This window comes from Mesocricetus auratus, unplaced genomic scaffold, assembly GCF_017639785.1.
Source record: "Mesocricetus auratus isolate SY011 unplaced genomic scaffold, BCM_Maur_2.0 Super-Scaffold_100676, whole genome shotgun sequence".
NCBI classification, from domain to species: Eukaryota; Metazoa; Chordata; class Mammalia; order Rodentia; family Cricetidae; genus Mesocricetus; species Mesocricetus auratus.
Genome location: NW_024429266.1, coordinates 77,299,760 through 77,313,113, shown reverse-complemented (window position 1 = coordinate 77,313,113; position 13,354 = coordinate 77,299,760). Strand labels below are relative to the sequence as shown.

The following is a 13,354-nucleotide window of genomic DNA, read 5'->3' as shown; positions in this document are numbered from 1 at the left end:
ATACATTTATATGCATGTACAACCAATATACTTATTTACAAAAACATGAATTGGTATGTGCCTTTCCACCCCCTCTTCTTTTGTTACAATAGCATAGTTAAGAGAATTTGGATAAATATGGACAATACTCTACTGTTAAACAGAAACAAACAAAAATTAACATTCTTACGGGAAGGTAAGGTGCCAGTGCTCCACAGGACTCTGCTACAAGCAGTCGTCTTTCTGGATACTTGTGATTAATCTGGAGCCAAAAACAAGCACATCAGTCAAGTATAAGAAACACACCCTTTCTTCTTCCAAAAGACAATTACTTTTCACCAAACATCTTGTTAAGAATATAGTACACTGTCTTCCTTTTCCACCTCTGGGACTCCCTGTGTGTCTATACCTGGGTCAGGAATAAGGGAATCAAGGGCAGCCTAAAAATCAAGGCACAGGGGTATCTGTTAAAGAAAAAAGGGAAAATCAAAGATGAAGAATTGGCAAGGTATCTAGAAATCGTGGTTGCTTAGGACCAGGCTCTCCTTTGGATGTCAGAAGAAGCAAGCACTTCTAGCAATAGAAGGTGAAGACATTTTCTGGACCTTAGAGACTTGACATGTGACAGACACCAGTTTGTTTTCTCCTACTGGGGGTAGCCAGTAGGTTAGCCATCTACATAAGACTATATGTTCTTTTTAAGAAGACTTCTTTCCTGCTTGCATATGCAAAACTGGAGTTTTGCTATGTGCTGACTACACTGAACTGGAACAAAAAATAAAAAAAGTCACATACTGGGTTATGTTCCCATATGTCTTCTTCATAGAATATAAATCTTTCTTTGACTGGAAAAGAAGTATATCTGTTCTCATATTCCCATATCAAAAGATGGCATAATTCAATAATGCTTTGGATGCCTAAAATTAAGAAAAGAAGTTATATAGAAATCTACTGGGCAACAAACTAGAGGTAGGTGGCGAGGTAGATCCCTGATCCACAATCACAATGATCCACATACAAAAGAGAGACGGCAGAGATGTGTATAACTAACATCTCCGAGCTAAATTTGATCTGGTCACAATTGCTCTGAAAGCAGAGAGAGTCTGAATATCAGAGAGTTGCACTTAGAAAGTTAGATCTTGTTCCCTCTCAGTCTAGCATATTGTGTCTCCTATAAGTACACACACAAAAATCAACTGTATTTCTTCAATTAATGAATTAAAAAGATTCTCTTTAGCTTGACAACTCAAGTACTTAGGAGTGAAACAAATACAAAACATACATTCTGAAAATTACAAACCACTGCGGTAGATATTTTAGAGACTTTGATGAACGGAAAGGAACCCAAAATTCAGATTGGAAACATAGAATTAGGATGGGAATGCTGTTCAGATCCATCTATAGATTCAATAAATTACTTGAAAAAAAATCCCATCTGGCTTCTTTACAGATATGAGAAGCAGATCTTAAAATTCATCTGGAGATTTAAGAGACCCATAGCAGCCACAGCAGACCTAATGGCACATTTGTGTTGTGGGCAATAAAAAGCTTTACTTTTGAAATTGGATGCAGAGATGAATGTGACACTCTGTGAATGCACTGAAACCATTCCAGGTGGCACGGGAATTAACAAAAGTCTTTTCTTGGGGTGCTTTTGAGAAAGTATCCCAGGCTTGCCTAGAACTCACACCATCTTCTAGCCTCAGCTCACCATTACTGGAATTACAAACATGCACCGCCATGCCTGGTATAATTTTTTACATTTTTAATTGTTTTAGGATTTTTGAGGCAGGGTCTAGCCTTGACTCCTCCTGCCTGTCTCTTGAGTGCTGGGGTTACATGTGTTTCTCACTGTACTCAGTTCAACAAATGCAAGCTAAAAAGAGAAAACATTACATTAAATATGTACATGAATAGTTGTACAGACTTATGAATTCAAAATTTCGTGGTGCATTTGAGTTAATTTTGACTTTAAGCAATTAGAAACACAACCTAAATTAGCATGCTTTGTAATATAAAGATGCTGCCTGCCGTTGTCAGAGGTAATTATTACTACATTATGCTATATTTTTCACTTTACATACTGAACCTGGTTGCTCTACTACTTTAGTAATAAAATAAGTGTCCAAAGAAATTAGGACTAGAACTTTAAACAGTGACATACTTGGTATTACTTGTGACCAATATTTTTTTAAGAATAAGAGACGATTTTAAATTGGGCTTTATAACTTGTTATCTATAATGAGAAAGCCATCTTTTAAAGGTGATGTAATGAGGTACTTAATTTGCTATTACATCTACAAAGTCAGTAATTCTGAGTCCTTCAGAGGACTGCAATATTATCATACATTATAAAAATAAAACTATAAAAATAAATTATTTAAAAAGGTAGGGATGCTGGAGAGACGGCTCAGCGGTGGAGAGCACTGTCTGTTTTTTCGGGTTCAATTCCCAGCACCCAGATGGCAGCCACACCTGTCTCTAACTCCAGTTCCAGTCTTTTGACACCCTCACACCGATGTACATGGATGCAAAACACTAAGGATCATAAAATATAATTACGTTTTTAAAAAGTAAACTATTTCAGTAAAATAAATTGAATTATAAATATATAAACTTGTAATATCAAAGTTCTATACTTTGCATATTGTAAGTATTTACAATCTAGACAGGTTCTCCATTTACACACACACACACACACACACACACACACACACACACACACACACACACACACACACACACACACAAGCAAATCGTGCAGGGACCTTGCAGTTGCTGAACCTTACTTCACCAGCACGTCCTCAGAGGAGGACAATGTTTTCTATCATGTTCAGTCCTCTACTCTTTTTCTTTACACTGTTTTCCTAGTTACTGCATTAGCACCTGGCACTGGAATCCATGTTTTAAGTATCTGCTGAATGAATGAAAAGTAAAGCATCCCAGAGCATTCTTTTGCACAAATTAACCAAGCGTTGAGCTATGGATGGTAGCATCATGTACATTCCATGGATTTCCCCATGAACATCCTTCAAAAAAATAAGAAAAAATAGCTAAGAATGCCATACAGGTAACTCACCTGTTCCCAACACTGTGGTAAAAGTTCAGCCTCCACACGAGTTGGTCCAACATGACGAGCAAATGCCACACAACCTGTCAGTATCATTTGCCTGAAAATAATAGGAAAAAAAACCTTGTATGTGCATTAGAAAGTAGAGCTACAACCAGAAGTTAAAAAGAGTTAAACTGTTAGGAATGGTGACCCCCCTTTAATTCCAGCACTTGGGAGGCAATGTAGGCAGATCTCGGAGTGGAGACCAGTAAGGCCAGCAAGGGCTAGATGGTGAGGCTGTCTCAAAATAAACCCAAACCAAGAAAAATTACAAAACAAATAAGAGTCAATTCTAAACACCCTTGCTGCTCTTTCTCAATTTTTCAAGCTAATGTCTTTATTATGTATCACAGCAACCTTCTACTCACCACAGCCCACATATATGAATATGAATATATATAAATATATATATATTTCCACTTATTTTTAATTGCAGTGCTGAGGAACAAATCCAGGACCGCATACTGTCTGAGTTACACTCTAATCCAATTTTTGGGAATTGTACTACACAAATTTCCTTTCATTTATTGCACCCTCTGTTTCTATTTCTCAGTTTTTCTTTCTGATTTTTCTATTTCTTCTATATTCTCCCACTTTAGGAAGCTGGATAAATTTTAGTATATGAAAGGAAATATAATGAAAAATTTTGTCACCTACTTCCTGATGAGACATTTCTAATAAGTGAGCATTTTTGTACCAACTATTAAATAAGTATGTGTTTCACAAATGTTTAATAACTGCAGTTACTCAATTTTCTTAGGAAGAAACCATTTAGTAAAATCCAAGTATGATGGGGCATACTTGTAAGCCTAGTTCAGGGGACGTGGAGACAGGCAGATCTGTGGGCTCTCTGGCTAGCCAGCCTAGCTTGTTCGACAGGAAACCTCAGAGAGAATGTTTCAAGGGTCAGGTCTGGAGCTTTAAGTTAGTGGTACTGCACTTACTGATCACCTGTGCTCCATCCTTAGTGCCAACAAAGGTAAAATCATGAATTCTGCCTGAGGAAAGTACCCAAACTGCCCTCTGGCTAACAAACAGGCACACAAAAACCCCCAGACCCTGGTCACAGTCACTGACACCCAAATTTTAAGCATTTAAAATCTTTCTTTATGATATGCATGTACAGAACTTGAAATTATGTACTACCACCATACAAACCACATCTAACCATTGTATGGAAAAAGTGATAGCTCTGAAATGCAGTTCAAAATAGAAAAGATCAGATGGCCCAATACATTATTAATAGCATTGGAAGTAGCCTGTTATAACAGTGAAAAAAAATAAGGATAATTAGCAAATAATTTAGCTAGAAATATGGTATCATTTATGGTTGTTGTCAAAGAGCTGCAGAAAGTAGCATCATGCAGTATAAAACTAGGTTTTACTGAGATATTGTTAAACAAGTCTGAGATTAACTAAAGAAAAGTTAGAAGCTACCTATTAAGAGTATGCTGACAAACATATTTGCCTACTTTTAATTTATATTATATAATAATATGGATTACTGTCATTACTCTAGTGTAATAAAATGTTATATTCCTGTAAGATGAAAACACAGTAGGCAAGAATGCTGATGTGAAGGCTTGGCCACCAGGTGGCAGTGGTTATGTTTTAAGTTTTGCATTTCCTGTCTCAAAAATCCAAAAAAAAAAAAAAGTTTTGCCTTGCAAACTTAAACTAAAAATGTAAAAAAGGTATTTCATTACTAAGTTACTAAGATAAAGGCACTTTTCAAAGGAAGAAAATGAGATATGCATTTTCCTGTATAGTATCCCCAAACTGTCCCTAGAAAACCTTCAAGTTAAATGATATTTCTACAGTGATCTGATTTCCCTCATTCCTCCTTAACTAGTGTGCAGGCAGTCACCAGTGCCACCAGACTCAGGCTACATCCCGAGGACAAGTCTCTCCACATGCTCTTGGGTATATTCTACTAAGAACAAAATACAGACACATAGTGTAAATGTCAGGATATCTTAGGCTGTGTGATCATAACTTTGGAGCTCCTTCTACTCCAACTTTCTAGCTTTGTTTCATGACTCATTTGTTTACAATTTTACATAAACAAATTGTCAGAAGATGTGAAAAGAAGTTCTAAAACACAAAGCACAACTCTGTTTTATAAAACACAAGCAAAGTCCTTTTTATTATTAAGATAAATGTTGCAATACAAAGCCATCTAGGTACATTATTCTACCTACTATTGCTTTGTTTCTCTATGGCCAGGCTGCCTTCTTCAGGCTCCCATTGCAGCTTTATTTAGTATATGAACATTTTACTGCTTGAGGTAGACAAAAACCAAAACACTCTCAATCAAACCAATGCCCTGAGTTCCTGTGTGCAGGGTGCTGGGCTCACTATTTATTCCTGACTGCTGCTATCAGAGGCTGCATTCACACTCCAGGAAGGACCGGTTCCAGGTAGTTCTGTCTCACTGCTGCCGTAGAGTTCCCACCTGACTTATGTTGAAAGGACAGATCTGACTCCCTCAGAAGTCGGTGAGGAACCCACATAGTGGTGCACAAGTTTTGTGATTGGCAATAAAGTTTTGGAAGTACTATAAACAATGAATTAACTCATTCTTAATTAACAAAATGGCTTCTGTCCTCAATAATCTTGAGAGATTAGCAAAGATAAAGATGCTAAATTGTTAGATTCTGACAAAGAGCCAAATTCATAGATTGACTAGCTACTCTAAGACCAAAGCAGAGCCCTTCCCCCACAATTGAAATATGAGCTATTCATAGCCTCTGCTTTAGGGCATGAATTCTCTGTGTACTCAACCAATCAAATCACCATTTAGATCAGTGGTCCCAACCTGGGGGTCGCATCTCAGATACCCTGCATAGCAGATATTTTCATCATGATTCATAACAGTAGCAAAATTACACTTATGAAGTAGCAATAAAAATAATTTTATGGTTGGGGGTCACCATAATACGAGGAAAGTGTACTAAAGACTAGGAAGGTTGAAAACTACTGATTTAGATGAAAATAAAATTCTTCTTGGTTTAACTAATTTTCTTTCATTGTGGTCTAAACACTGTACTCATCTGGAGATACAGCATATGGTTTATTGATAACTCAGTAATGTAAATGTTCATGTATTGTTATCTTATTTATTCATTTTATGTATATATGAATGCTCTATCAACTTTATGACAGAAGAGGGCATCAGATCCCACTACAGATGGTTATGAACCACCATGTGGTTGCGGGGAATCAAAATCAGAACCTCTGGAAAAAGCAGGCAGTACTCTTAACCACTGAGTCATCTCTCCAGCCTCCATATATTACGTTTTATAAAGACTAATCATTATGAAGCTATTACACATCATGCTCACCTGTGTGGGAAAAAATGGGGATATTTAGGAGAAATGAAGCAGAAAGTAGGAGAGCAGAGAGACAATATGAATTAGATGCCCGTTGATAACTTAACTCCTAATTGCACAAATTCAACATGAGTCACTAGGATAATAATGAAAACAATGCAGAAAACTGGGAACAAGTCTCTTTTCCCCGTTTACTAAATACAGTGAGTAATGCTCCTTCATTCACTTGCACACAATGTCAGACTTCAAAGTCTTTCACAATGAAAGAGAAACTGGACATCAGCACTGAAGACTTGACTGGAACCAACGTTCACAGATCGTAAGCTAACTTGCTCATTTTAAGTCATAGAAGGATGGATAAATACATGGATGGCTAAGTTGATGAAAAGTGATTATAAAGAGAATGTTTAAATTATAGTATAGAGGAATTGCTAGGACTTTTTATATGTACTTCTGCAAATATATACTGAATGAAATAGCAAATGTGCCAGTTGGCTTTCAAGGTTATCAAGCTGTCGATAAAATATTACTCATGCCATTTAGAAAGACACTGGTATTTTTCAAGATATTTTATATAACCATGTTAGACCAAGATGTGCACCTACATTCTGCCCATCACTATAAATTATGAGCCATTATTGAAGATTTCTTGGGAATTATTAAAACCAGAGGCTTGAGCAAAAAATTCTTCAGTCTTCCAGGCGGCCGGACAACACAAAGGTTTATTAATATTTGAAATTTATGGTTTATAGCATATACTCAGTTTTCAGTAGTATTAAGCCTATAAAGCCTATAATGTAAATTTGAAAAACTTGCATATTTTACCTTTTCTTTCTGGGCATCTTCTTTTTCTAGAGTTTTCCCTCTAATATTCTGTATGTTTTTTTGGTTTAACAATAGCTATCAATTCTTGATTTCTCTCAAGAACATCAAATGTTTATGTTTCTATAATAAATTATTTTTCAAGGTACAATATTACTGTGGATTTTATTAGAACAATTATTAAATTAGTAGTTAGTGAACAAAAAAGGATTGGTTTTACACATGTATCTGTCATTGTACTATGCTCATAGCATACTGATAAAGTATTAATTTCATTATGACATTTCACACATGTATCTCTCATTGTATTATGTTCATATTTACTGTGAATTTTCAGAATCACTGCCATGATCACTGTATAGTGAATTTTATGGGGACTCATGATAATTTTGTTTCTTTAAGAGGAAACAGTTCCAACTTTGCTTGATTTGCTTTGAAATACAGGAAGAAGCTAGACAACATATTGTTTTACTCCTGAGACACTTTAGGCATATGAAATACTTACAATCTTATGTGCTATACTGAATCTAGGATTACTTTTTCTCCCTTTTTCAGTACTTGGTTTTCTTTCTTTCTTTCTTTTTCATTTTGAAACAGGATCTCTCTATATAGCCCTGGCCATTCTAGAACTCCCTATGTAGACCAGGTTGGCCTCAAACTAACAAAATTATCTGCCGCTGTCTCCTGAGTCCAGGATTTGTTTTTTGTTTTTTCGAGCCAGGGTTTCTCTGTATTATTTTGGAGCCTGTCCTGGAACTCGTTCGGTAGACCAGGTTGGTCTCAGAGGCGTGCGCCACCAATGCCCGGCTGAGAATTTGCTATTTAAAAATTTTGAGATGGCTTGCAAATTCACTAAGATGAAAAGGTAGCCATGTACTTTCACTTTCTTGGGTGGTTTCTGGTCTATTTTGGCTTATAGGATTTTACCAAATACCCCATAATTTGGCTGAAAGGATGCCACTTACATCTTTCTATGTCTTCTGACTTGTAGAAATCTCAGACTGTGGACTAACGAAGGACAGAAACAACCAGTTTCCTTACAGATAATGGCTGCCTGACTTAGTAGTTTCTACCTATTCTTAAGGCAGCTCATACTTTCCTTGAATGGTCTGACAGTGCTTTTCCTAATCTAGTTTCATTAAAGGCTATCTTTTTCCCAAGTACCTCTTTCTCACAAATGCTCACTGCTCATACATTACTCTCTCCACCCCAAGTAGTTTGTCTTCACAGAAAATTTCAAATTGAAAGAAATATTCTTGAAATGGCAACTACTTGCTACCTCGAAACAGAAAATCTCTTTTCAAGATTAAAAACAAATGAAAAGAAACTTGCTTTCTGCTAGAGCATTTTTTCCCCCCAAAACAGAGAAAATCTGAAGAAGTAGAACCTATCAAGGTTTTATTACTACTTGTTTTTCTAGGTCTTAGCATTCATCCAAAGCAGCACTGAGAATACATGTTGGTAGATAAGGCTAGGTTCCTATCTAAGGATATGAGAATGCTCTCGGGATCACTGAGCAGAATCAATTTTCTCCATGTCACCTAACTATGGCTTCTTGTATTTTGCAGACAAAGGAAGAGCTGACTTCTTTTACAGCACAAGGGAGAACACTAGAAGATTTATGGTGCTTGCTTTATCCCCTTTCTAGTAAAGTCTCAGCTACAATCTAACCACTGAGCACTAATGAGGAAAGAGTTTAATAGGTTTGAAATAATAGAATTTTCAGATCAAAATATAACAAAGTTTTAGGAATATCCTCTAGTATATACATGTGTCTAGAGTCCATGAGAAGTTAACACTTTACAACAAGGCATAGATTGACTTTGCAAAGACTTAGTTATCAGTAGTTATAACCGTAGGGGTCTTAATAGGATTTGTACATACTTTTTGCAGCCATTTTTGCTACAAGAACTTAGTGTTTTCCCTATTATCTGTTTATTTATTGGTACAAATTGCAGGTTCCTTTTAAAAAAGGAGGTGAAAGGAAAGCAAACTAATGACAACACTATTGAGGTCATTCACATAATGGTAGACACATGATGGGTAAGCTCCAGCACACTGAAATTGATACTGAGAAGGAAAGAAAGGTCTGTAGATTAATTAAATACACCAAATATGGTGGTCACCAAAAATTAATATGTCAGCATTGCATTTGTTTATCCCTGTACACTCACCTTTGTTCATCATCTGGCCTCTTGATCAAGTTGAAGAGTATGTGGAGGAGCTGGTCTCTTTCTTTAGGTTCGGGGTGTAGGCATGCTGTACACAATATGAGGGGGATCAACTCCTAAAGAAATATGAGGGTGGAGAAATTCAAAATAAAAATGTATTGTAGTATATTTTTTTCCAGAATAACCTTAAAACAAACTTTGAACTTCAACAAACAGAAGATTATAAAATGTATGTTTGTTATACAGAAGGATAAATCACATTGTAATAAAAATTATTTAAGGTTCAACTAATCTTTTCAGAAGGTTTTTATACTAAATAATGCCCCAAAAACTGACAAACTGGTATAACTTTATTTTGGTAGTGTTTAAATTTCTTGCAAAGTTCACTATTTTTTTTAAAAGCATCAACAAATGAAAACTTTACCTGGGGCTGGGCATTCATCTCAATGATAAGGATTTTAGTTAGTTAGCTCCCACATATAAGGCCTTGACCTCCAATCAACACTACACATACCATCTCCCAACAACAGTAACGACAACAACAACAACAACAACAAAAAAACCCAAGTCAAAAAACAAATACAGGTAAACAAAAATCAAAACAAATACACAAAAAAATTTTCCGAAATGATGTAATAAAAATTCCTTTCCACACACACAAAATGTGCTTCTCTTAGAATGATTTATAACCCAATAATTTTGTACCCTTCATATTTAATCCAATGTCCAATTAAAAAGACCATTTCTGGGTTATTACTACTGACTATAATTAGAAATATTTGATATAAACTCAAAATTATAGTTCATTGCACATTCACCATGCAGAAGTAACAAACATTTTTTTAGGAAAGCAAATACCAAGTTTCTTTTTCATATAAAAGTACGAAATTAAAGCTGTTATACATTTTCAGCAAGACAATATGCTAAACCCTGAATATATTATGTTTTTTATTTAAGTGGATTTTCAAATCTAGTGATTAAAAAAAAAAGAGCTCAAAAGTGAAAAGATATATTTGCTCTAAGCTAAAGAAATCACTAGAATATATTATGATGTGAAGGGAAGAATTTCTCTTTACCATCTACCTAAGTACCTGCCCCAAAGTATAAGCAAATTAAAACATGAAGCAAAGTATGATTATCATCTACAAGCTTAGCGCCTAAGAAAACAATTCTAACATTTACCCTGTAAGAGAAGTATGTTTAAAGTAAGCAGTTGCTTCCTTAAAAGTAGATGACACAGTTTTTAAATTGGATTTGAAAGCATAACTGTTCTTTCTTCAAGGCTTTTACTCATATTAAATTTTTAATTGCCTAATATAAATTTAAAGTTATAAGATCTAGACAAGAGGAAGTTGTAGTGATATATTATTCATGATTTATTAAAGCTTTCCCGAGGATTCAGAAAAGCCAGCCACGAGCCGTAGAAGTCAGGCACACACCTTTAACTCCAGCTGCCAGAAGCTAGGAGGTGGTGGCACATACCTTTAATCCTAGGACTCAGGATTAAGAGACAGATGGATTTCTCTGAGTTCAAGGCCACCCAGATTTACAAAAGAGAGTAAGAGTCTAAAAGAGAATTATAGCTCACACCTTTAATCCCAATATTAGGGATGTATATGAGACAGAAGCAAGTCTTAGGGAGGCATCCAGTCTCCAGTCACACTGAAGACAGGAACATTCATTCTCCAGCCATGCTGAGGAGAGGTTACAGTCTGAGGCTTGGTGAGAGCTCATAGAGACAGGATCAGCCCATTCAGCCTGAGGTAGAGGTAAGAAGCTAGTGGCCAGCTGCTTTGCTTTTCTGATATTCAGCTTTAAGTTTGAACTCCAACATCAGCCTCTGGGTCATTTATTGTTTCAGAACTCCAAACAAATGTGAGAAGTAAAAAAGTCTAAAGTACTTATTCTATTATTTCAATCATCCAATTTAGATGCCTACATGGAAGCAACTAAAAAGTGACAGAAAATTAGGAAAAAATAGTTCTGCACCGAGAATGTAAGACATTACTGTATGACCTCATCAGATACTTGGTGGTTTGAGTAAGTATGGCTCCCATATACTCATATGTGTGAATGCTTGGCTTAGAATGAGCAGCACTTGTGGCCTTGCTGGAGGAAGTGTGTCACTGTGGAGGTGGGCTTTGAGGTTTTATATGCTCAATCTCTTGTCCAGTATGGCACAGTCTCCTACTACTGCCTGTGGATCAAGATGTTGAATGCTCAACTCCTTCTCCAGGACATGTCTGCTTGCATACTACCATATTTCTTACCACGATGATAATGGACTAAACCTCTGAAACTCTAAGCCAGCCCCAATTAAATGTTTTCCTTTATAAAAGCTGCCATGTAAAAATGGCCATCCTAACCAATTCTTTACAGACCTTGAAAGAACAATACTCAACTTCATATGGAAAAATAAAACCCAGGACAGTTAAAACAATCCTGCACAATTATAGCAGTGAACCCCACAAAGTTATCCGCCCATTAGGGCACAATAAAATAAGTTCTGGAGGTATCACCACCCATGATCTCAAGCTTTACTACAGAGCAAAAGTAATAAAAACAGCATGGTTTTGGCATTAAAACAGACAGGTAGATCAATGGAATTGAATTGAAATAAATCCACACACCTATGAACACCTGATTTTTGACAAAGAAGCCAAAATTATACAATGCAAAAAACGAAAGCATCTTCAACAAATGGTGCTAGTATAACTGGACGGTTGGCATGTAGAAGAATACAAATAGATTCATATCTATTATCCTACACAAAACTCAAGTCCAAGTGGACCAAAAACCTCAATATCAATACTGATAGAAGAGAAAGTAGGAAATAGTCTCAAATGCATTGGCAGGGGAGACAACTTCCTGAATTGAACACCAGTAGTGTAGATCAACAATAAATGGGCATCATGAAATGGAAAAGCTTCTGTAAGGCAAAGGACATATCAATAGGTCAAAAGGGCAGCCCATAGAATGAGAAAAGATCTTCACCAACCACACATGTGACAGAGGGCTGATCTCTAAAATAATCCAGTTAAAAGAAGGGGTACAGATCTAAACAGAAGTTTCAACAGAGGAATCTCAAATAGTCGAGATACACTTAGAGATATGTTCAACATCCTTAGCCATCACAAAAACGCAAATCAAAATGACTCTGAGGTTCCACTTTATATCTGTCAGAATGGCTAAGATCAGAAACACAAGAGACTACTCATGTTGGAGAGGATGTGGACCAAAGGGAACACTCCCCTCCATTGCTGGTGGGAGGGCAAACTTGTACAGTCACTTTGGAAATAAATATGGCAGTTTCTCAGAAAACTGGGAATTGACCTATCTCATGATCCAATTATACCATTCTTGGGCATACAACCAAAGAATGCCTAATCATACCATAAGGACACTTGCTCAACTATGTTCATAGCAGCTTTATTTGTAATAACCAGAACCTGGAAACAACATAGATGTCCCTCAACTCAAGAATGAATGAACAAAATATGATACATTTATATAATGAAATATTACTCAGCTGTTAGACCAAGGAACAGTCACGAGACTGAATTAGGATATGTATGTATGTATTTTTATTTAATACAAGGTGAGGTGCTTAATTTTACTACAACTTGATATACCATGTTTTGTCAATCTCCAAGGGAAGCCTGACCTTTTCTGAATAGAAACAGAGGAGGAGTGGCCTGGGGTGTGCATAGAGAAGGTTGAGGAAGAGAGGAGGGAAGGAAACTGTGATTGGGTATAAAAACAAATTAACAGACAAATAAATAAATGAAAGTCACTTTTAAAAAAAGGTTGCCGTGGTCATGGTATCTCTTCAGAACAATAGAAACGCTAAGACAGATGCAAATATGATGCTTGACAGATTACTTAAGACTTTACTGGAGAACTCTCATAAAATAAGTATTTAGTTTGATTTGGAAGTT

At 36.1% G+C, this 13,354-nt stretch overlaps 1 protein-coding gene across 8 annotated transcripts in view; it reads right to left on the bottom strand.

Moving 5' to 3' along the window:
• Relch (RAB11 binding and LisH domain, coiled-coil and HEAT repeat containing) overlaps positions 1-13,354 on the bottom strand; it is an 88,873-nt gene that overhangs the window by 39,138 nt on the left and 36,381 nt on the right. For all 8 annotated transcript variants that reach the window (XR_002385164.2, XM_005081455.4, XM_005081456.4 and 5 more), the window contains 3 exons: positions 9,420-9,532; positions 3,059-3,149; positions 170-241 (listed from right to left, as the gene is read on the bottom strand). Coding sequence is in view for 7 of the 8 variants with exons in the window: in XM_005081455.4 (XP_005081512.1) it covers positions 170-241; positions 3,059-3,149; positions 9,420-9,532 (276 nt within the window). In the remaining variant the exon portion in view is untranslated. The remainder of the gene's footprint in view (positions 1-169; positions 242-3,058; positions 3,150-9,419; positions 9,533-13,354) is intronic.